Raw genomic sequence first — 24,465 nt, 5'->3', positions numbered from 1 at the left:
TTTAGTCTCCCTGCCCCACATACATATGTGAACCACATACATAGTATGTTCAATACTTAGATAAACTTGAAAATATGGGAAAAAATGATCATTGTTATAATCTTACTAGGAAACATTGTGGCCAATCAAGCGCAGCCTGATGTGTGCATATTAATACTCCCATGTGGAACGTAATACAGTCAGTACTTCGTTCCAATTGGTTTGTTTATATTGGGATTTTACACTTACAGTATTTACACAAAAACAAGGAAACAATAGTGTTTGAGGCTCCCGGTATGGTAATTTCCATTTCCTTCTTTATTCAGCTATGCCTGTGAATATCCAGATTTTGTTTCTATGGCACCTAAGTTTTCAAATTATATACAGAAACCTTCGATGTTACAAATGTATTCCTTTAGTGACCAAAATGTACAAATTACAAATGTAATCCAAAGTGACTTTTATTGACAATTTTCTGTATTTTTGAATCACTATATTGTATAACAAATAACATCTATAAAAATTTAACTGTGGAAAAAACTGTACTGTTTTGTGCTGGCAGCTCATTGTGCTGTTATATTGTTTCAAAGCACTAAAAAAGTTATTAAAAGTCTCTTTTTTAGCATCAAACAATGTTGGAAAAGAAATCAAGGTCCCATAATACAATTTAAAGTTACTAATAAATGTAATACAACCATGTATTAAAATTCTGTGAAACTGTTAATTGACCTATATTTCATACAGTGTACTGTATCCCACCATTCAAAACTATTGAATGTTTAGTGTCATATTTTATGTTCAGCAAGGCTGCATTTATTTGATTAAAAAAACGTAATATTGTTTTTTAAAACAGTTTTTTCCCTTATAAAATACATTGTACTTTATTCAGGTAAAGAAACTGGGTTATACTATAACTCGGTCATATAATCTTCAATCATTCTGGTTTACAAATTAAGAAGCATTTCTTGTGTTCATCAATGCTGTTTTTAGTCAAGCTGAATAATATTTTTACAGTATCCATGATATTGAAAATTTTTAATAATATACATTTCTGTACCACCTTTTTAGTCAATTTAATACATCCTTGCTGGATTAAAATATTAATTCATTCTGAAATATAAGTGTTTATACAGTTAAAGTCAGAATTATTAGCCCCCCTAAAGTATTAGTCCCCATGTTTAATCTTTTCCCCAATTTCTGTTTAACAGAGAGATTTCAGCACATTTCTAAACATAATAGTTTTAATAACGCATTGCTTATAACTGATTTGTTTTATCTTTACCATGATGACAATAAATAATATTTTACTGGATTCTTCAAGACACTTCTATCCAGCTTAAAGTGACATTTTAAAGGCTTAACTAGGTTAATTAGGTTAACTTAGGAGGTTAGGGTAATTAGGCAAGTTATTGTATAACGATGGTTTGTTCTGGAGACTCTGAAAAAAAAAAATTGCTTAAAGGGGCTAATAATTTTGACTTTAAAATAGGTATTAAAAAATTAAGAACATTCGAGCCAAAATAAAATAAATAAGACTTTCTCCAGAAGAAAAAATATTGTCAGACATACTGTGAAAATTTCTTCGCTCTGTTAAACATCAATTGTGAAAAATTAAAATAAAAAAAATAAATAAAAAAAAGGGGGGGCTAATAATTCTGACTTCAACTGTATATAGAACATATGGCTATGTCACTGGCCCATGATCATTTCCTGCTTGTTATCAAACTATACCCTAACTGTAACAAGAGGCAATTCAATCATAACGTAACGTTAAAACAACAATTGTAACATTATTTATCAATATGTGTCTGTTTTTGGATTCTTGAAAATTAAAAATGTAAAACAGGAAATATGTTGGGAACAATGTTTTTGTTTACATCCCTCAAAATGGTCTATATATATATATATATATATATAGAGAGAGAGAGAGAGAGAGAGAGAGAGAGAGAGAGAGAGAGAGATTAATTAAATTATTAAATTATATCAAGCTCCATTAAAACTAAATAAATTCAACGTTGTTACATCAAAAAGAACATCAACATCCTGTTTTTTAGAAATTCAGGAATAAGGATTTGGAATCAAATGATAACAAACCATCAGTTTCCAGTTCCGTACCTTTAAATTAGGGTTTTGCTTCCATCATTTCGCATTAAAATGCAAGGTATAAAGTCTGATGTGTGTGATAGATGATGATTTGAAGCGGTTGTGTTGGCTCCTTGATTACCTGATTGAACCTCCACCTCCTCATTCACTATAGCCGCCCTGTTGAATGAGCAACAGGGATCATATATCAGAGAGGTCACAAGGGCTGCTAAAGCTTTCACACTGACCTTTTATCCAACCTTTAGCTGTAGGAAAAAGAAGCAACCTTTAACCTTATCTTGTACCAGCTGGAGAATAAGTCAAATAACTGTGTAATGTCAACTAGTCCTATAAGAACCTTAACTATGGGGGTGGCATCATTCCCTCTCCCCTTCGCTCAATTCCCGCCCATGATCTCTCTGTCTCTCTCTCTGTCTGGGGGGTGTTATATTTAGCCGCTGACCTTTGGGGAAATGTGGTTGCTTTAGAGAGCTGGGCAATGAAGCTTGCCTGTTGTCCTCTCTGCTTCAATCTTAAATGAAACTCAAGCCACTTAGATTGCCCTTTTCAATGGGACTTAACCACCACGTGTGTGTTTGTGGGACTTGGGGTTGGGAATGAAACCAAAAACACTTTCCATTTAATTAGTGGTTAAGCTGGATGTGTGTCACCAAAACCTAATTAAATGCAATGCTAGTGACAAATAAAATAACTTTAAGTGTGTAAAATATGTGTGCGATTCATTATTTATTATATCTCAGGTATGAATGCTGCTGTCCGAGCCACGGTGAGAGTTGGGATCTACACTGGTGCGAAAGTTTATTTCGTCCATGAGGTTTGTGCATCTAAACACACACACACGCATTTGTTTTTGTGAAATGTGGGGACATTACATAGGTTTCCATTGTTTTATACTGTACAAACTGTATTTTCTATTGCCCTAAATCCACCCTACCTCTAAAAACAACCCTCACAGGAACATTGACTACAATTTTACTTTCTGAAAAAAACTCATTCTGTGTGATTTATATGCTTGTTGAGAAATGAGCACATCAGCAATGTCCTCAGATTTCACTACCTTCTTGTAATACCTGTATCATACCTATGTCATTATACAGATTTGTGTCCTGATATGTCATAAAAACACACACACACACACACACACACACACACACAATAAAGCAATAAAAGTGAAAGACTGGCATCCGCTGCACAGAAAAAGTACCAATATTAAATTGTAATTGAAGTAATATTCACTTATGCTGAAGAAATTCACTCTGATCTTGATTCTTGATTCTCTGATTCATTTAGATCTAAGTCAATTCTAAACTCACTCAGTCTTTTCCAAAGTGTTTGCATTATGTAATGTGTGTGTGTGTGCCTTCAATTATAATATTTGAATCTTTGTGTGTGTCTAGGGTTATCAGGGCCTGGTTGATGGTGGAGATAATATCCGACAAGCCACTTGGGAGAGCGTGTCAATGATGCTGCAGCTGGTAATCTTTCTCACTTACTCGATAATTGTTCTCACTCACTCACTTAGTCCCTGATTTCTTTAACCGCCAATTACTCTGGCGTATGTTTTATGTGGTGGATGCCCTTCCAGCCACAACCCGGCACTGGAAAACACCCATGCACTCTCATTCACACACACACTCAAACACTAGAGCCAATTGTGTTACCCATACCACATGTCTTTGGACTTTACTTAAAAAAATAGTAATTCTTAAAAAAGTGTTTCAAATATTATGTTACAACGGGTTTACTTACTTTTTTAACCCTTTTGTACTGTTTAAATTACTAGCATTTCGTTGTATATTCGCTGCTGTTTTTGCCTTATTGACTTTCATTATAATGACATTTTTTGATTGCAAAGCTTGGACACCATATTATCATGCATTCTTGGTTGTTGCTGGTCTTCCCTGTTGGCAAGGGGTTCAAATTTTTACCAAAATATCCCTAACAGCATACAACCCAGCAGGCATCATAAGGCATCATTAACATCATAAGACGTTAATATTAGGTTAGATTTAGGTTGTGATGTCAGGTGACCAAAATTCAATGTCTAGCCAGCGTCTAAGGACAATGTTATTTTTACGTCCAGTAATGACGTCAAATTACGTTGATATTTGGTTGATTTTAGGTTGTGTTGGAAAGTGACCAAAATCCATCGTCTGATAGATGTCATAGTGGTAACGTCCACACAACGTCAAGGTGTAACATGATTAGACGTTGATATTTGGTTGATTTTTAGGTTGATTTTAGGTTGGACATTGGACATTGACGTCGGCCTGATGCTGGGTTCTGATGTCAACCCGATTTTCATTTCCAAACAAAATCCAACGTTCCCAATGATGTAGCCAAAAACACAATAGTTTTTCCCCTTTTTTTATTTAAAGTTTCACATTCACAAAATATTTTTAAAACAATCCATATTTACGTCCAAAAAAGACCAAAAGGCTCTATTATGCATGCCAGGCCAGTTTTTGGCGCTGTCTCTTTGTTAGTAAACAGTACCTGTAAGGAAATGATGACATTCAGGTGGCTCAGAGATGGTGTGTTTGTAGACTTGCTGCTGGGTGTAATATGAAGTAAATCCACACTTTGTTGATGAAGGGTTAAAAAATGTGAAAAATGTGGCGTTTACAATTGATTTCTGTTGAGAAAACATGAAGAAATTAAGTTAACTTAGTAGTTTTTACAAATTTAAGTGGATTGAACATAAAACAATTAAGCTGTAGCAAAAAAAAGAATTGTGTTGTTTCAATGATTTTTTAATGAGTAAAGAGCAATCGTCATATTTTTGACTGTGTGGTAACCATTGTATAACTGTTAGGTTATTATTATTATTGCTAAACATGTAATATAAACATTTTTATAGACCATTTTGAGGGATGTAAACAAAAACAATGGTCCCAACGTATTTCCTGTTTTACATATTTAATTTTTATAGCTTTCAAGGATCAAAAAAGAGCCACATATTGATAAATAATGTTATGATAGCTGTTTTAGCATGAAGTTATGATTGAATTGCCTCTTGTTACAGTTATGAAATAGTTTGACAACAAGCAGGAAATGTTCTTGGGCCAATGACAAGACCACATTGAAATGGTCTATAACAATTCAACAGCTTGGCTTCAAATACTCCTTACTTATTTACTTCCCTAATTATTTCAAATTACTTTTCCTTAATGCGTGCACACAATCCATAACTGCAGAGTGAGTGCATCAGGTTATTTGTGTATGTTTGTCGTGATCATGTTGTGTGGCACAACGCATATGGTATAATCCCTAAATGGCAAAGTTCACCCAGAGAGCTCTGCTTTTAGATTAAGGTTACACACACATAGACACACACACAGACACACACATCCTATAATGCCCACATTACGAAGTGCACTGAGTAATAATATGAGCCACAAACAAATGACATCAAGACAGTGCTGAAAGAAGAAGACAGTTACAAAACCTTAATAACCCAAATGTGACCTGTGGTTTAGAGGAGTGGTCGCATTGCTACATTGGTCTAATTGGCATCATACATATTATAAAACCGAGATCTGTCTCAACCACACCAACCATTCACCACACTCGCCAGCACCTCAAGTGATTTTTATATTTAGCAATTATACTGAAGTGTCTGTACGTCTTGTTTTTAATATTGTCAGGGCGGCACAGTCATTGGCAGTGCCCGCTGTCAGGACTTCCGCACTAAAGAGGGTCGAGCTAAAGCCGCGTGTAACCTGGTGAAGCTGGGCATCACTAATCTGTGTGTGATCGGTGGAGACGGCAGTCTGACCGGTGCCAACGAGTTCCGCAATGAGTGGAGTGAACTGCTCCAGATCTTGCAGAAAGCAGGTACAACTACACCACTGTACATTTACCAGATTCATTTAACAAGCATGTCATAAACTGATGAAATAAATAGCTGTATATCAAATAAATGCAGTTGTTTTGACCTGTCTGTTCATCTGTTAGATATGAGTTTGTAATTGTTATTTAGAGCATTAGAAAATGACAATGGGGTATATGCGCAGCCAGGCCCGTGGACAGACCCTTCAAGGGGCAGGTGCTCAATGCGAACTCAAAGTGAAGAGCGGTGGGGGGCAGTTTTGGGGGGGTGGCGGCAATCGCAAAGTGAAGAGCGGGGGGCGGGGCGATCGAGCAAGAGGGGCACCTCAGCCAATGAAGGCAAAGGGGCAGTGGCTCTAGCCAACGGGCCACCGCCCTGTGCACGGCTCTGTGCGCAGCTAGTGTTTTTCTAAATTTATGGTGAAAGATCTATTTTCAATTTCATAAGGTTTCTTTCACAGCATCGATGTTGTAATGTAATTAAAGTATTATCAGCTAAATGGACTGCAGGATTCATTTAGTTGTTCAAGCGTAAAATGAGATGAAAGACAGTTTAAATGTAAGCACTGTCAGGAGCAGAAACTTCATTGAAAATGAAATACTGTGGGAAAATAAATTTCCATTTTTTTAAAGACGTGGAGCAGAACAATAGAATTTAATGCAGTGCTTTTTGTCCGATTTGATACCCATTTTATACCGTATTTCAATCAGGAAGTGAAGATCATTGATTTGTAAAGAAAAAACATTGCAATTTTATACTGGCATGGCGGTTCACTTTTTCATTTTTATTTTATTTACAATAATTTTGTTTTAAATATTCAACTGATTATTGATATTAAACTAAAACATTGGTGCTGTGTTTCGAAAAATCTATAAACATGTTACCATGTTTAGAGAGAATTTATGATCCTTCTTCTGTCAAAATTTGACTGACTTCCTGTCTAAGCCACGCCCCTTTAAGGGCAGGACTTGAATTGGTTAGAATTGAATTAATGGAATTCTAATATTTAATTGAATTAAATTTAATTTAACTAGTTGGCGCCGGTGGTGTAGTGGTTGATGCATCGACACGTGCACTCTGCTGCTCACGATGACCCGAGTTAGATTCCGCCTTGCGATCCTATGCCGTTCCTTCCCCTCTCTCTGCTCCCCATGCTTTCCTGTCATTACTCTCTACTGTTCTACCAAATAAAGGTGAAAACGCTGAAAAAAAATTTAATTTTTTATTTATTTATTTAATTTAACTATAAAATATATATAGGATTTAATTTCATTGATAAGAAGATTATTACTGGAAATAAAAGTATATAACAGGGGGCGGAGCTTAGACTGGAAGTGATCAATCAAATTTTGACAGAAGGAGGATCATAAATTCTCTCACATTTTTGGTTGTTTTAGGCTTTTTTAAATTAAAAATGTTTACACATAACTAATTTGCTAATCTAGAGAAACAGAGTTTTGTATACTGCTGTACATATTTCCATTCCCAACATTAACTTCCTTTAAGTTATGTGACTTTATTTTTTTTTTATGTTTTAAAAAAGTTTAAAATGTCCAGACAGTGTTTAATGTATTATTTGGTTATAATAGCGCTATTCAAAATTCAGTTTGAATTCAGTTTTTCAGTCTTTTGATATTAATATTCTCAAAATGTTACTTAAAACATTATTCCATCCACATCATATCATATCATTTATACCTTTAAACCTCTAAATTTCATAACAAACTTCTCTTATAAACTTGAGATATCTTATCAACACTAGTAGTAGTGCATATGGTAATCTTTGAGAATATATATTTTTCCTTTTGTAATATATTTTCCAAATAATTAGGGCAAAAGTAATAGAAAAACCTATCCGTCTGTGCTGCTCACAGGAAAGATCACAGCAGAGGAGGCCAAATGTTCGTCTCATCTAAACATCGTCGGGATGGTTGGATCCATAGACAACGATTTCTGTGGCACGGACATGACAATCGGTACAGATTCAGCTCTGCACAGGATCATGGAGGTAGTGGATGCCATCACCACAACAGCTCAGAGGTACAAACAAACACACACATGCATGTACATACTGCATTTTGGGGCTGAAAACACATTGATCTGTCTGTTCTTATCTCCTCATTGCAGTCATCAAAGAGCCTTCATTCTGGAAGTGATGGGGAGGCATTGTGGGTATGTTGTCGTGTGGCTGTGTGGATGTGTCATCCTGTTATTGCATGTTTCTATTATCTGTTGTTCAGCAGAAGTCCATATTCCAATCAGTGCTTTGCAATTTGACTTGATTATTGATTGTAAACCAGTTGCAATAGAATAATTATATACAAGGTAGCCATCATGGTAGTTATAGAATTATTTATTTAAATACTCTATATATTTTTTTTGATAGTCTACAGAACAAACCATCGTTATACAATAACTTGCCTAATTACCCTAGCCTGCCTAGTTAAACTACTTTAAGCTGTATAGAAGTGTCTTGAAAAATATGTAGTCAAATATTATTTACTTTCATGGCAAAGATAAAATAAATCAGTTATTAGAACTGAGTTATTAAAACTATCATGTTTAGAAATCTGCTAAAACAACTGCTCTCCATTAAATAGAAATTAGGGAAAAAAAAAAACAGGGGGGCTAATAATTCTGACTTCAACTGTATATAGTCACTAAAACAATTTCTAAACCAAATGAACTTTTACAGCAGCTCAGTCAGTTTTATAACTATTCTTTTACAGAAGAAAGCAAAGATAATTTAAAGATTATTTAATTACTTGCATTGTATAAATTCACCTGTATATGTACTTAATTTTGTGAAGTTTATTTATAAATTAATTTCATGAAGATCATGTGCTTATAACTGACCACAGCTGGATCTGCATTAGCTAATTGGTGCATTAGCAATGCACCAATCAGACAATTCCTAAGTCACTATAAATAACCAGAGTTTTAGTTTTCATACCTCAGTCATTTTTGTTTTGACAATCCCCCGTGCCACCCCTATTCCTCCCCCCTTTTCCTAGATAGGGCGGCCCAGTGGTTAGCACTGTTGCCTCACAGCAAGAATGTCACTGGTTCAAGTCCTTACCAGGCCATTCAACGTTTCTGTGTGGAGTTTACATGTTCTCCCCATGCTCACGTGGGTTTCCCCCGGTTCCCCGGATTCCTCCCACCATCTAAAGACTAAACAAAAACTGGGGGGAAAATAAACAGGGGGGCTATATAATATATATATATAAGTTTATATAATATATAATATATAATATAAATAATATATATATAATTTTAAATTATATTTAAAAGAGACTTTACTTCTGTGTTTTTTTATTATACTTGTGTATTTATTTTATTTATGTAAATGCTTTGTGTATTTTGTAATAAACTGTGTATTTCATTACTTTGATAGCAAAGCTGAATTTCTTTTCTTCTTGATTTTTGTTAGCTTTTTACAGTTTATGAAAAAAATCTTTTTTAATGTTGATTTTACTATTTTATTGTTATTTTAAACAGCTGCTTTAAATCACATCATACACTGGTAACGTACACTACCTGACAAAAGTCTTGTCATCGATCCCAGTTGTAAGAGCAACAATTAATAACTTGACTTCTAGTTGATCATTTGGAAAAGTGGCAAAAGGTAGATTTTTCAGATGAATCATTTGTTGAACTGCATCCCAATCATCACAAATATTACAGAAGACCTATTGGCATGGACCCAAGATTTTCACAGAAATCAGTGAGGTTTGGTGAAGGAAACATCATGGTTTGGGGTTACATTCAATATGGGGGCGTGCAAAAGATCTGCAGAGTGGATGACAACATGATCAGCCTGAGGTATCAAGACATTTGTGCTGCCCATTACATTACAAACCACAAGAGAAGGCAAACTCTACAGCAGGATAGCGCTCCTTGTCATACGTCAGCCTCCACATCAACATTCCTGAAAGCAAAAGAGGTCAAGGTGCTTCATTATTGGCCAGCCCAGTCCCCAGACATGAACATTACTGAGCATGTCTGGGGTAAGATGAAGGAGGAGGCATTGAAGATTAATTTAAAGAATCTTGATGAACTCTGGGAGTCCTGCAAGAACGCTTTCTTTGCCATTTCAGATGACTTTATTACTAAGTTATTTGAGTCATTGCAGAGATGTATGGATGCCGTCATCCAAGCTCATGAGAGTCATACACAATATTAATTATTTTCCACTGCACCTTGACTTTATATATATAATATTTATATATATTATTTCTGTTAGGTGACAAGACTTTTGTCTCAGCAAAGTCAGACCTTACTGTCCTAATTAAAAAATCAAGGCATGATCATATTTTATTTTGGTAAAATAAGCGTACTCTAGAGGGTTTTGCCTTTCATATAAGCCACTTCTGACACCAAAGGATCAACTAGAAGTCAAGTTATTGTTTATTGTTCCTAAAACGTGGATAGCCGACAAGACTTTTGTCAGGGAGTGTAGTTTTTATCGTTTTATTTAATTTTTTATTTAAAATGAAGTATATAAAATTAAACAAAATAATACTGAGAAATGTTTCTTTGGCAAAAATCTAAAAATATATTTTTAAAACATTTATTTCAGTAGTTAAATTTTTTAATTAAGTGCTGTTACAAATTAAAAAAAAATCTATGACAAACAAGCACAGTGTACTGTAGTAATATAAAGGATTCTTTACCATTTTATGTCTATATTTTAAAGGGGATCTACTGTATAGTATAGTAGGCATACTCTTTATACAAGTTGTAAAATAAGTCTCTGACGTCCCTAGAACGTGTATGTGAAGTTTCAGCTCAAAATACCACACAAATAATCCTTTATAACTCATTGAAACTTCCCCTTTTAGGCTTTGATTCAAATTGTGCTGTTTTAGTGACTGTCGCTTTAAATTAGATTGTGATCTTTTCAAAAGAGGGAGGAGCATCAAATGCCTGTGCATTAACATAGCAGCAGATTGAAAACAGGACTAACGTTATTTCTGTTAAAACTAAAATTGTCAAAATGTCTTAGTCTCTGACATAATCTTCAGCAGGTATGGTGACAAAACTCTAATGGCTGCTTCTCACTCAGGGCTGTTTATGCTAATGAGTGAGAGATCATCCCTAATGGGCGGGGCTTTACCCCTCTGATGACATGCACGAAGGGAGAATGTCAATCAAAGTCTTTCTGCAGACTGTTTATATCAAGTGTGATTATGGAAAATAGAATTAATAAATCTTTACGATTAGAGAGTGGCTATATTCACACACTGTTGCCCCCCCTAAACTGTGTTTAAACCCCTTATAAAAGTGATTTTTGCATAAAAGGTCCACTTTAAAATTTGTACTTTGTTGCATTGTGTTTACGGGTTATAATTACTGGGTAATGTCTTTGCGGTAGTTTTTTTTTTTTTTCAATTTATAATAATGCTAGTTAACATAATCCAGTGTTTATTTTCACTCTTCTAACTGTGTTTTTATATGTTTACATGTGCACAGGTATTTGGCCTTAGTCACTGCTCTGTCATGTGGTGCTGACTGGGTGTTTATCCCCGAAATGCCCCCAGATGAAGGATGGGAGGACCATCTGTGCAGGAGACTCACTTACGTAACATCTATACACATAACATCAACCTTATTTATCACCATAATCAAAATTATAATCTGTCGGATATAAATATTCTCTCTCCATTGTCCAGCAAAGAAGCATTGGCAATCGTTTGAATGTCATCATTGTGGCAGAAGGAGCTTTGGATCGACACGGCAAACCCATCACCTCTGACATTATCAAGAACGTAAGATGCATAAGTTAATGATTGTAGTGATTAGTTTTATTTACAGAATCTAAGTGTGCTGCTTGTGTTTGTTTAGCTGGTGACTAAGAAGCTTGGTTTTGACACCCGGGCCACTATTTTGGGTCACGTGCAGAGAGGAGGAACACCTTCAGCCTTCGACAGAATATTGGTATGATGTGAATTAATTATTATTATTTTGTTTGTCTAATATGGTTTCAGTTTATATTTTGTTGGATCAGATCACAAGAGTTATACTTTACCTTTTATATCTGCCATTTAAATGTCTCAATTTTGCCCACTATGGATAAAATTTTAGATGTAAACGGCTCTTTGTTGTTCTCAGGGTAGCCGGATGGGTGTGGAGGCTGTGATGGCGCTCCTGGAAGCCACTCCTGACACCCCTGCCTGTGTGGTCAGTTTGTCAGGAAACATGGCTGTTCGTCTGCCCCTCATGGAGTGTGTGCAAGTGGTGAGGAGACACATATATGCACACACAGACACACACATACACACAGCCTGACTTTGCTGCAAAACTGTGTATTGATGTGGTAGTCTCAAATTCACCAAAAACTAGCTTGCTAACTTAGAAATGTATATAAAAGATTTTTTATTTGTATAATAACACTTTTTTATATCTGTATAATGAGAACACTTTATAATGATTACACTTTACACTGTAAAAATGCTGGGTTCTACTAATAGATGTTAATAGATGTTTAAGTGGATTGAACATAAAACAATTAAGTTGTCCTACAAAAAAACTGTGAATTGTGTTGTTTTAACTCATTTTTAAAAAGTAGTTTGAACAAGCTGCAAGCGTCATTTCCTTCAGAGTACCTTAACCTTTAGTTACATTAGCCAATGCATTAGTACCAGTAATCTATTTGGTACAGTGTTGTTACACAATTATTAATAAGCATACAGCTGTTTGTCATTAGTTGAGGTTAGCTTGGTTCACATGAAATAATATTGGTTAATACATTACTAATATTAAAAGTTTGAATTGGTTATTGTTGAAATGAACGTTAATGAAGATTAATAAATGAATTATAAGTAGGCCCACACGGAATCTGCGCGCACAGAATTCCACAGATTTTCTGCAGAATTCCGCAGATTTTTGCCGATTTTTAGCCCATCATTAATTTTGTTTATTTACTTGAGTAAATGCGTATAAATCTAAATTTATTCTTGTTTTAATTAATTACAGTAATATTATTGACTAATATGAAAATTTTCATCTGATTTATGTACAATGCAGTTTGTACGGTAATATTTAGAGTCTTTTAGTAGATATATTATATGAGAGACTTGCTTTGTTTACCAAATGAAGTTAATCTAATTGGATTTGCAATTTAAACATTAAATAAAAAACATTAAAAGGTATTACTTTTTGTTTCACATATTAAGGTTTAGTTATGATACTCCCAAAATAATTTCGCAGAAATCTGCAGATTTGGCAGCACTGTTGCCAGCAATTTACTGCAAATGTCCCTTTACGGTAACCTACCTGTAAATGTGTTTTTCAGTAGTAGTGCCCGACTGCAGATTTATTTTACTGTAAAATAGACTTACAGCTGTCAGACCCCAGTGTTTGTATCATGTGACCTTCCCCATGTGCTCCTTTGTTCTGTTTCCTGCCGTTTAATAATGTTCATTAGTTCCACCTGTGTCTCCCCCCGTTTGTCATTAGTTCCATCTAGTCATGTATATTTATACTCCTGTGTGTTGTTCAGTCCTTCATCTGGTATTCTACGATATGCATTGTCTACACCCCATGTCATTCCTGAGTCTGTGTTTCCTGTGTCCTTCATGTAAGAGTTTGTAAATAAATCTATGTGTTTGATAGCTCCTGCGACCCTTTGCCTTTCTGAGAGAGCCCAGAGAGAACTTCTTTTTATGATAAAATGCCATTTACCACATTTTAATTTTACAGTATGACAATTTTAACAGTACTTTTACTGTTATTTATTTACATTTTGATTACAGTAGAATACCGCAAATTCCTAATATGCAGTAAGTTGCTGTAAACGTTTTTAAATTATCCCATATTACCGTAGTAAACTGTAAAGTATGTATGTGGTATTTTACTGGGTGTTTTTGCAGTAAATAACTGTAAAATTGCAGCTGAGTGTAATAGTGTAATAACAGCAAAGTGTTTTGCCCTACAATATAAAAACAATGACTGCTTCACGTCCAACAATTCATCTTTTTATTGAGTTAATGTCTTCATGTAGTTCAAAACACCAAATATTGAGACCAAAAGAACAGCGTTTATTTTACAACAGAACATTTTGACCAAACAAGTGTTGTTTCTTTAAAAAAAACTTACTATCTTTTCCAAAACGTTTTAATGGAAGTGCAATTTTACACCACAGTAAATGAATTAGCTTTTTTATTTTTGTTGCTGGACCATATTGATGTAAATGTTTGCTTTGTTGATTTGTACTCTCGTTAAGTGATTTACTTTGTAATACATCTTCTCATGCCTTTTTTTAGACAAAAGAGGTGACCAAAGCCATGGCAGAGGGCAGGTTTGAGGAAGCTATTAAGCTCAGGGGAAAGTAAGTTCTTTATCATTGACTTTCTCTTTTAGATGCTACCAACTAAACATGTGATCGATCTGCTATTACTCCTTTGCAGGAGTTTTGAGAACAATTGGAACACATATAAACTTCTAGCCCATGTGACGGCCCCAGATGTGAAGGTGTGTATCATTCAGCCTTTCAGTTGATCCCTTTTTTTAGACATGATTTGTCAGATGTTTGGAAATGTTTACATTTGTTCTTATTTTTGAATGACATTATTTCCAGTAAGCTAGCTTGCATTTATTTATTTAACCCATCAACTCTAATCCAAATTTTTGAATTCACACTTGTAAAATATATATGATATATGCATTCTATATAAAATTTGTCAAGATACAGAAAGTTTAGGTTTATCCATTAATTTTCCTTCAGCTTAGTCCTATATTTATCAGGGGTCGCCACAATGGAATGAACCATCAACTTATCCAGCATATGTTTTACACAGCGGATGCCCTTCTAGCTGCAACCCATTACTGGGAAACACCCATACACATTCACTTACTAATACACTGTCCAATTAAGTTAATCCAATTCACCTATAGTGCATGTCTTTGGACTGTGGGGTAAACCGGAGCACCCGGAGGAAACCTTCGCCAACACGGGGAGAACATGCAAACTCAACACAGAAATGTCAACTGGACTAGCCAGAACTTGAAACAGCTTGAACCACCTTCTTACTGTGAGGCGAAAGTGCTAAGCATTGCACCACCGTGCTGTCCAGTTTAGATTTAGCCCAAATAAAATGTTTTAAATGGACTAAAAATAGTTGACCGTTAAGCCATTAAAAATAAATGTTTTTACCGGTCAGTTTGACACATCTACCTTGTATTTGAAAGTTTCCTGGGAGAAAGATGTAAGCATTCAGATTACCAATGAGGACTGGAAAAAGACTTTCAAGGTCATAAATACATGTACTATTAACTCAAGACACCAATTAATCCAATGTAAATTAGTACATCTGCTTCATTATTTTAGGGTTAAGCTTAACAAATTCTATCCCTCCATCTCCTCTAAATGTAACAAATGTGAATCTATGGAGGGCTCCTGGGGCGTTTTTTTTTTTTTTTTTTTGTCATGCCCAAAACTTTTAATTTTGGAGTGAAATTTTCAGACTTAAAGGCTTATTCTTGTGACCTCGCCCCTGATCCAGCAATCGCTGTTGATTGGTCTGACTCACTTCATGGTTCAATCATCAGATTAAAAAAGCAGTTCAATAGGGTTTGGTGGTAGCCAAAAAATATTCTATGGAAAAAGGCATCAAAACCACTTTTTAAATGCTTGCTTTCAGAATTCTCTAGAACTTTACATTTAGATAGACTTAGACACAATCTTTCTATTTTTGTTTTTTTTTTATATATATAATTTTTTCGGGCTTTCACCTTTATTTGATAGGAAAGTAGAGAGAATTGACAGGAAAGCATGGGGAGCAGAGAGAGGGGAAGAATAGGCAAAGGACCATGAGGCGAAATCGAACTCAGGTCGCCATGAGCACCGGAGTGCGTGTGTCAACGCCCTAACCACTACACCACTGGCGCTGACAGACACAATCTTTCTGATAGCATTGCTGGCTTCGAAGCCACCTGAAAATCCTTTTTTAATTAGCTGTCAAATGTGAAGGATAACAGTTTAAAAGTATGACCCTGTCATTGTTTGCAAGATCACCATATTGCCTGTGCCCACTGGCCTAGAAATATATGTGTAACATTGTTAACCTTTGTATACTGGGGGAACTGATGTAACAATGGCTTAATTTTCTTTTCTGTCTTTTGTCTTTTATTTGTTTTGTTTGCCTTTTCTTTTCTGTCTTTATAGTTGTTGTTGCTTTTTGTATTGCTCTGTGTTGCTTTAAGGTCAAAATAAGAATTTAATATAAAAAAAAGGATAAAACAATAACATTTCAATTTAAAATTACAGCCTTTATTTCTAATCTAAATCTAAATGTAGAATCTAAAATGCTATTTGTTCTTGGAATTGCAAGATGAATTTTTAGCATAATTTCTACAATCTTCATATATGATCTGTTATTAATGGTGATCAATCATTAGTAATCATTCTTATTATTTTCAGTGCAGAATCATTTTTTACTTTCTATTTTATATAAATGAATCATCACATTAGCAATAATTCTTAGGATTGTGTCAAACTAAACACTGAATTTATGGCTTACGATGTAAAATTTTATCAAATTTATATATTGCAAAACCAAATTTATCAAATAAATGCAGCCTTGGTGAGCAGAAAAAGTCTTCTTCTAAAAACATTTGAAAGATGTAATATTTCCAAACTTTTAAGAAAAACTTCTGTATATTTTCTTACTTTCATTCAGTCTTTCTCTTTTTCTCTAGAGTAATATAAACATAGCTATTCTGAATGTGGGAGCTCCTTGTGCAGGAATGAACGCAGCGGTCCGTTCAGCAGTCAGGATCGGCATCCTTCAAGGACACAACATGCTGGCTGTTCATGACGGCTTCGAGGGACTCGCAAATGGAACTGTAAAGTATTCGACGTACAGAAGGAATCAATGTGTTCACATGAAGAAATCCATTCAATTTGTAATAATCTCTTTCTCTCACACCTATCAGATTGAACCAATGGCATGGGGTTATGTGGGAGGCTGGACGGGCAAAGGTGGATCTAATTTAGGAACCAAGAGGTACAACAAAGATACTCATTTACTGTTTTAAATGGTTTTTAAATAGTGTTTAACAAAGTTTGGGTTCAGTAAGAGTGTTTCATTGTTTTTAAATATAAGAATTATTTGGCAGGAGTGCATCAAGGCCTGCTGTTTTTACATTTTCAACATCCACTAGTGCTTTTTTAGTGTTTGAGCATGAAAAAAGTCTATTTAAAAGGGAGTTTTGCAGATCTGATGTACTGATACTCATGCAATTTCTTCCCTAGCGGTTTACTTTCACAGATATAACTAACTGTATGAACTTTTGTTTTTATGTGCTTTTGACAACACTTTTTAAACTTTATTTTTGTTTTAAATCTAATGAGCCATCTGACAGCTCACATTAAGCATGCGAGCTACGTTTCTGTTTGCTCAAACCATTGATCTGGGGGTTTTAGAATGCATGTAGATTTTTTTTTTTGGTCTGGGTATACGAAGCACAAACTATGAAGGTACTGCCCTCTTCTGGAAAAGAGGGTGGGGAGCAGCACCTAATTTGCATATAAAGAAATACACAAACGTTTTACAGCATGGTAAGAGCTCAAACTTCACATACACACTCAGGGATTTATGAGCAATATCACATGAGTAGCAGTTCGATATGGCTCTATATCAACATTTGTGGGAGGCGTGCGTTGACTCGAGTCTGCAGGCCGAATTTTTGCTCACTTTTTAAGATAATGAGGCTGAACAGCATGAAATGCCATCAATCTACAGAGATTTCCCAGTATTTCTCTGATGCAATCAGGATTTCACAATAATTAACCCAAAAAAGCCAGAGCAAAGCAAACACTACCAGTTTCTGTGGTATAAATACAGCACTACAAAATACAAAAGAGAGAGAGATTGACTCAGAATGTCACTCACCTGATTTATAATAATTTGTTCAGCTGTAGTTTGAAACTTGCACTGAAAATATTTTTCGCCCCTAAGCACTTATTATGCAGTCTCTGTTGCCATCTTGTGGTGGAATGTCAACCGTCACTTTCTTTGGTTTGCTCAGACAGGCTGATGGCGGCCGATGCACTGAATCCGATACTCCGAAATTACAAATATTTTAAAATAGACTATCCTTATAAACAAACTGCAACTACATTCTCGCCTAAAAAAGCCTTAAATTTTGTAGAGTGTCCTCTGCTTGTCGCTGAATGTGGGCGGAGTAATGCACAAGGATGAAGGGTGAATAGGTGGTGCTGTTATTTGCAGAATATCAGTCAATCAGATTCAAGAACCAGACAGAACTATAGTAAACATTTAAATACATCAAAGTAACACTGCTATTAAAATATACATTTGAATTAAATTGAACTGTTTTCAGATTTTAGGTCATGAAAAAGTTATTTTTTCATTCTTTATTTTTTAGCATTTATAAATATGTTTAATTAACTGTAAATCCTCAAGTATGAATATACTTAATATAAGCACTTTTATTTGTAATGCCAACTGATACATACTGATTAAACTGCATCAGACAATATATGCACAACCACAAAATATTCCAGTGTCTCTACAGGCGTCTGATTGAAAAAGTTCTTTTAAAACAGTAAACCTCCTTATTGACCCCAAACTTCTGAATGACCTTTGTAGTGTGTGATTTACTGAAAGAGCATTTACTGCGTATCATTCACAAACCATGTGTACGCACAAATGCATGAAATGTGCATACGGATGTAACATTCAAATGTTATCACTCGATTGAATGGGCATTATCAGTGGTTATTAGCTGATAGATATGGGCCAGAAAGGGCCTTCTGCGCCTACTAATAGGCTCAAAAGGCTGTTATCATCTATCCACATGGTTAATCCGCTATACTTATAGAGAAGACTTCAGATCCAGATCTGTTTTTACATTACTGTGACAGTTGGGTTTAGGGTTGGGGTAGGGGTAGCCCCTACTGGCCCATATCTATCAGCTGATAACCACTGATAACGCCCATTCCATCTAGTGATAACATTCGAATCGGCTGGTACATGAATAAATCAGGATTCATCAAAACTTACACACTAATATTTAACTATATTTACAAAAATATTCAGGAACAACTTAAACCACGTCTACACAATGTTCATGTATGTCCGGGGCCTTTATAAACATGTATAAAGAACATTTTACAGTAATTAAATGTTATTTACAGGGTGAATTTAAAATAATTTTTTCATATTAATTATAATTTGACTTAATGTTCTCTGAACAAGTCCTGTAAGTTCACTGACAGAAGAGCAGGTTTAAGAACAAACTCATGCGCGTATGCATGTGTTGTGAATTAAAACGTTTTCATGAGATCTTTCTTTCTTTCTTTCTTTCTTTCTTTCTCCCTGTAGGTCACTGCCGGCTAATATGATTGAAGAAATCAGCCTGAATATAGCCAAGTTTAACATCCATGCCCTGGTCATCATTGGAGGATTTGAAGTAAGAAAATCTCAAACTCTTCTGCCAGTGTGGAACATCAAACATTTTCATTTTTTAGCTGTATACCTGCTGCCTTACCCTGCTGTTTACTTTTTCACACACTGTGTCTTTCTCTTTTGTGTAGGCCTTTGTTGGAGGCTTGGAATTAGTGACTGCCAGAGAAAAATATGAGGAGTTGTGTATTCCTCTGGTTGTTATTCCAGCAACTGTGTCAAATAATGTTCCTGGATCAGACTTCAGCGTTGGTGCTGATACTGCGCTCAATACTATCACAACTGTGAGAAACAAACACACACTCAGGCACACAGACATATACATATTTAAATGCATACATAATATAAGGTTAAAAATATATAAGTGTACAGATGTGGTAACAGGACAATCCTAGTAACAGATACAATTTTTTCAAGATACAAGTTCTTGACCAGCATGGTCTATAAGAAGAGCAGAGCAAATGACTTTTGGGTTACAAACAAGCATAGCCAATGATGATATTTAGATAACTATATTACATAAAGATGCAAATACTAATAAATCGAAGTCTTATTAAATCATGTTGCATGATTATTTTAATACTCTCATAAATTTTGCATTTAAAACAGAAACTCCAGGTTAGCTAGTGAAATTATTTTTTAAAAAACAAGCAAAACAAATTGGGTACACTGCAAACCAGACACTACATTTTTAATAATAATAATAGTGCTGGGAAAACATTAATCACTACGAATTGCATCCAAAATAAAAGTTTTGTTTTTACTTATAATATGTTTATATACACTCACTGGCCACTTTATTAGGTACACCTGTCCAACTGCTTGTTAACACAAATGTCTAATCAGCCAATCACATGGCAGCAACTCAATGTATTTAGGCATGTAGACATGGTCAAGACGATCTGCTGCAGTTTAAACCGAGCATCAGAATGGGGAAGAAAGGTGATTCAAGTGACCTTGAACGTGGCATGGTTGTTGGTGCCAGACGGTGAATAGCCAGAATGGCCAGACTGGTTCAAGCTGATAGAAAGGCAACAGTAACTTGTCACAACCGAAATGTAGAAAAGCATCTCTGAATGAACAACACGTCCAACCTTGAGGCGGATATACTACAGCAGCAGAAGACCACACCGGGTGCCACTACTGTCACTTAAGAACAGGAAACTGTGGCTGTAATTGGCTCAGGCTCACCAAAATTGGAGAATAGAAGATTGGAAAAACATTGCCTGGTCTTATGAATCTCAATTTTTGCTCTGACATTCGGATGGTAGGGTCAGAATTTGGCGTCAACAACATGAAAGCATGGATCCATCCTGCATTGTACAAACGGTTCAGGCTGGTGGTGGTGGTGTAATGCTGTGGGGGGTATTTTGCTGGCACACTTTTAAGCCTATTAGTACCAATTGAGTATCGTATCAACGCCACAGCCTACTGGAGTGTTGTTGCTGACCATGTCCATCCCTTTATGACCACAGTGTACCCATCTTCTGATGGCTACTTCCAGCAGGATAACGCACCATGTCATAAAGCGTGAATCATCTCAGACTGGTTTCTTGAACATGACAATGAGTTCACTGTTCTCAAATGGCCTCCACAGTCACCAGACCTCAATCCAAGAGAGCACCTTTGGGATGTGGTGGAGCAGGAGATTCACATCATGGTTGTGCAGCCGACAAATCTGCAGCAAATGATAATGCTATCATGTCAATTTGGACCAAAATCTCTGAGGAATATTTCCAATACCTTCTTGATTCTAAACCATGAAGGATTAAGGCAGTTCTGAAGGCAAAACGGGGTCCAACTGGGTACTAATGTACCTAATAAGTGGCCGGTGAGTGTATATATGTGTTTATTTAATGTAATACACACATGTATTATGTCAAAACAAACTTTTATTTTGGATGCAATTAATCACAATTAATCTTTGCCTAATCTTTTGCCTTAATAATAATAATAATAATAATAATAATAATAATAATAATAATAATAATAATAATAGTTCATTAATTTCAAAATTGCATATCTAAGTTATGCAAAACTAACATTATATGTTTTGTAAAATACAAAATTGCAAAATGGCTGACTACATGGGAGCACCAGTATCAGAAAGTTGAGCATTTTTGCTTAATTGTATGAAAAAGTGTTCATTTTAGGCCCAAACTATCCTTTTTCATGCCAAAAAGAAATCTGGTCATATGTGCATGATCATCTTTTTGTGTCTTTTTAGACATGCGATAGGATCAAGCAATCTGCTGCTGGAACGAAGCGCAGGGTTTTCATCATTGAAACAATGGGGGGATACTGTGGATATCTGGCAACCATGGCAGGACTGGCTGCAGGGGCTGATGCTGCGTATGTCTTTGAAGACCCCTTTGGCATTCATGACCTGGAGGTGAGACTTCTTTGATTAGATTGAGGCTGTTGTTTGTATGCATAATGCAGTATGTGTCATTGTTTTTACTATTTAATATCTGCCTGGGGAAATAGGCAAACGTGGAGCACTTACTGGAGAAAATGAAGACCACAGTCAAAAGAGGCCTCATCCTCAGGCAGGTCTTTTCATGCTTTACCCCCCCACAAAATTATTATACCCCTTTTCATGCCCCAACTCCCCCTTAATTATTCTGTCAATTTCTGCTGTAATCTAGATACCCTATTCTTGTGCCAACACTCTAAATAACATCAAACTGTGTTTCCTTTAGAAATGAGAAATGTAATGCAAACTACACTACAGATTTTCTCTTCAACCTCTACTCAGAAGAGGGCAAAGGAGTGTTTGACTGTCGTAAGAATGTTCTTGGCCACATGCAGCAGGTCTGGGTGTACAGTACTGAGTTTGATGTGTTTTTGACATTGTTATATTGCAATACCTTGTATGATATCTTGTCATCTTTCTCAATTACAAATTTTTTACAACCATGTTGTCAGGGTGGAACCCCTACACCGTTTGACAGAAATTTTGGCACAAAGATGGGAGCTAAAGCAGTGCTGTGGCTGACAGATAAACTGAAGGAGTGTTACAGACATGGTGATCAATCTATCTGTCTGTCTGTCTGTTTGTCTGTCTGATAATTTATATTAGAAGTAAAGAAGGGAATAAGCAGAATGAAATTGTGTGAGTGACTGAGTTCCCATGTGATTTCTGGAATATCATGGTATTTCAGAAGGCTTTTTTTCTAGACACTAAGTCAGGAACTATTATAATTTTCAGTTAATGGAATTCATATCAGAGACTTTTTTGTAACTTTAATTAATTCTCCATTTATCAAAATGTAGTTTTTAAAATATTGTTGTTTTACACATTTTCCAGTTAGTTTGTTCTTTAGTTAGTTAACTTTATTTGTCCTCATAGAGAAATTTCATTCGCAGTATACACTCACAGAGACCTCTGACATTTCACTTAAATATTTAGAAATATATATAAATAAATCATCTAAAAACATGGTACCCCTACTCTAAATAAATATCCAGTCTACTGGCCATCAACTGCTACTGAGGGAGGAGGAATTTAAAAACTTAATTGCCTGGGGTATGAATGATAATTTGTTCCAATTTTTTTTTTTGTATAATTATTTTTTTTCGGGGTTTTCACCTTTAATTGATAGGACAATAGACAGGAAAGTGTGGGGAGCAGAGGGAGGGGAAGGATCAGCATAGGACCACGAGGCGGGAATCGAACTCGGGTCGCCGTGAGCACCGAAGTGTGTCGACGCACTAACCACTACACGACTGGCGCCGACATTTTTCCTATTTTTTACACATTTGTGAACACAATATTGATGACCCGATGGTAACAATTGGAAGATGTTTGAAAAAGGATGTCTCTCATTATTGACAATCATGGAAGCCTTATTTAGTTCTCTTTCTTTGTATATACTATCAATACTACTTTAGTTTTATTCCCAACAACTTAATGGCTGTTGTTACCACCTTCCCTTTTGTTATAGTTATGGTTATTGTTATTGTTAGGCTATTTTTAGTGACATTAAAATTTTTTCCCACTCGTCAACTGTCAGTCACCAAGTTTTACCTGCTAACTAAGGCAAACATGACGAGAAAATGTCAATTATAAGAGCTTTACAAAATGACCACTTCCAAGACTAAAGGGTGTTAGACAGTTGTTTCTTCTCATTTCTTTTCAGAATGGAAGAGGGAAAAGAAAGAGGAAAAGTATCCAATGTTGCTCTTATAATGGCTAATTAATTTCATGAAAAAACAACAACTTAATATTATGCAAAGCATGATATATAGGTCATGGAAAATAAGCCTTTGAGTGAGTGAAAATCTGGGAAAAGTCAAGATATTGACATTAAACCCTGGAGAGAAATATTACATCTATTATATTTTTAACAACCTTTATTGCATGAAAAAAAGTGACTTGAAGTGTGTTGTCCTCATGGAAGGTGCATTACATTAATCTTAATGAACCTGCCTGTGAATGTGTGTGTGAATAACATTCCCTTTCTGCCTTTGCATAAACATGGTTCACTCTTGTATGAACAGGCCGTATCTTTGCCAACACGCCAGACTCTGCCTGTGTCCTGGGAATGAGGAAGAGAGCCATGCTCTTCCAGCCTCTCTCTGATCTCAAGGAGGACACTGACTTTGAGTGAGTGATCCCTCAGTTTCACCTCTTCACACACATTGTCATTCACTGAGCGAATTCTGCCTGATTCTGTTCCTGTTTCAGACATCGTATACCAAAGACGGAGTGGTGGCTGAAGCTTAGGCCCATTCTCAAGATTCTGGCCAAATACAAGATCAGTTTGGACACCTCAGAGACTGCGACAATGGAGCATGTTATCAAGAAGAGAGGAGGAGTCTAGATCACACACACACACACAGAGAGAGTACGGTGGGATAGAAAGTTAGTAAGATCAACACTCATGTTCTTCCAAATCCATGTGAGCATACAATATAATATAGTTTACATGATTGAGTTAATAATGAGAGAATGTTCATTTTTTTGGTGAACTGTCCCTTTAAATACCCACAACCCACAGATTTGGGGATTTTTGTTTTGTTTTTGATTGAAATATGAGATTTTTTTTGACGTTCACATCTGATATAAATTGTACTTTGTTTGGGGACGAATAAAACAGCAATGCTAAATGCAGC

General features: G+C 35.6%; 1 protein-coding gene across 1 annotated transcript in view; it reads left to right on the top strand.

Annotated features, from left to right (window-relative positions):
• The window catches only part of pfkmb (phosphofructokinase, muscle b), a 25,598-nt gene extending 1,135 nt beyond the window's left edge, over positions 1-24,463 (top strand). The window contains exons 2-22 of the mRNA XM_056460221.1: positions 2,823-2,896; positions 3,480-3,557; positions 5,730-5,919; positions 7,789-7,954; positions 8,042-8,086; positions 11,390-11,498; positions 11,590-11,685; positions 11,762-11,854; positions 12,029-12,154; positions 14,182-14,246; positions 14,326-14,389; positions 16,616-16,762; positions 16,853-16,923; positions 19,267-19,354; positions 19,479-19,631; positions 21,575-21,739; positions 21,835-21,896; positions 22,050-22,161; positions 22,276-22,375; positions 23,851-23,956; positions 24,038-24,463. Coding sequence (XP_056316196.1) covers positions 2,823-2,896; positions 3,480-3,557; positions 5,730-5,919; positions 7,789-7,954; positions 8,042-8,086; positions 11,390-11,498; positions 11,590-11,685; positions 11,762-11,854; positions 12,029-12,154; positions 14,182-14,246; positions 14,326-14,389; positions 16,616-16,762; positions 16,853-16,923; positions 19,267-19,354; positions 19,479-19,631; positions 21,575-21,739; positions 21,835-21,896; positions 22,050-22,161; positions 22,276-22,375; positions 23,851-23,956; positions 24,038-24,173 — 2,246 coding nt within the window. The 3' untranslated portion in view covers positions 24,174-24,463. The remainder of the gene's footprint in view (positions 1-2,822; positions 2,897-3,479; positions 3,558-5,729; positions 5,920-7,788; positions 7,955-8,041; positions 8,087-11,389; positions 11,499-11,589; positions 11,686-11,761; positions 11,855-12,028; positions 12,155-14,181; positions 14,247-14,325; positions 14,390-16,615; positions 16,763-16,852; positions 16,924-19,266; positions 19,355-19,478; positions 19,632-21,574; positions 21,740-21,834; positions 21,897-22,049; positions 22,162-22,275; positions 22,376-23,850; positions 23,957-24,037) is intronic.
• The last annotated feature ends 2 nt before the right edge of the window (positions 24,464-24,465 follow it).

The sequence above is a fragment of the Danio aesculapii genome, chromosome 6 (genome assembly GCF_903798145.1).
Source record: "Danio aesculapii chromosome 6, fDanAes4.1, whole genome shotgun sequence".
Classification (NCBI taxonomy): domain Eukaryota; kingdom Metazoa; phylum Chordata; class Actinopteri; order Cypriniformes; family Danionidae; genus Danio; species Danio aesculapii.
The sequence above is the reverse complement of the archived record's forward strand: the minus strand, read 5'-3'. Positions and strand labels throughout refer to the sequence as shown.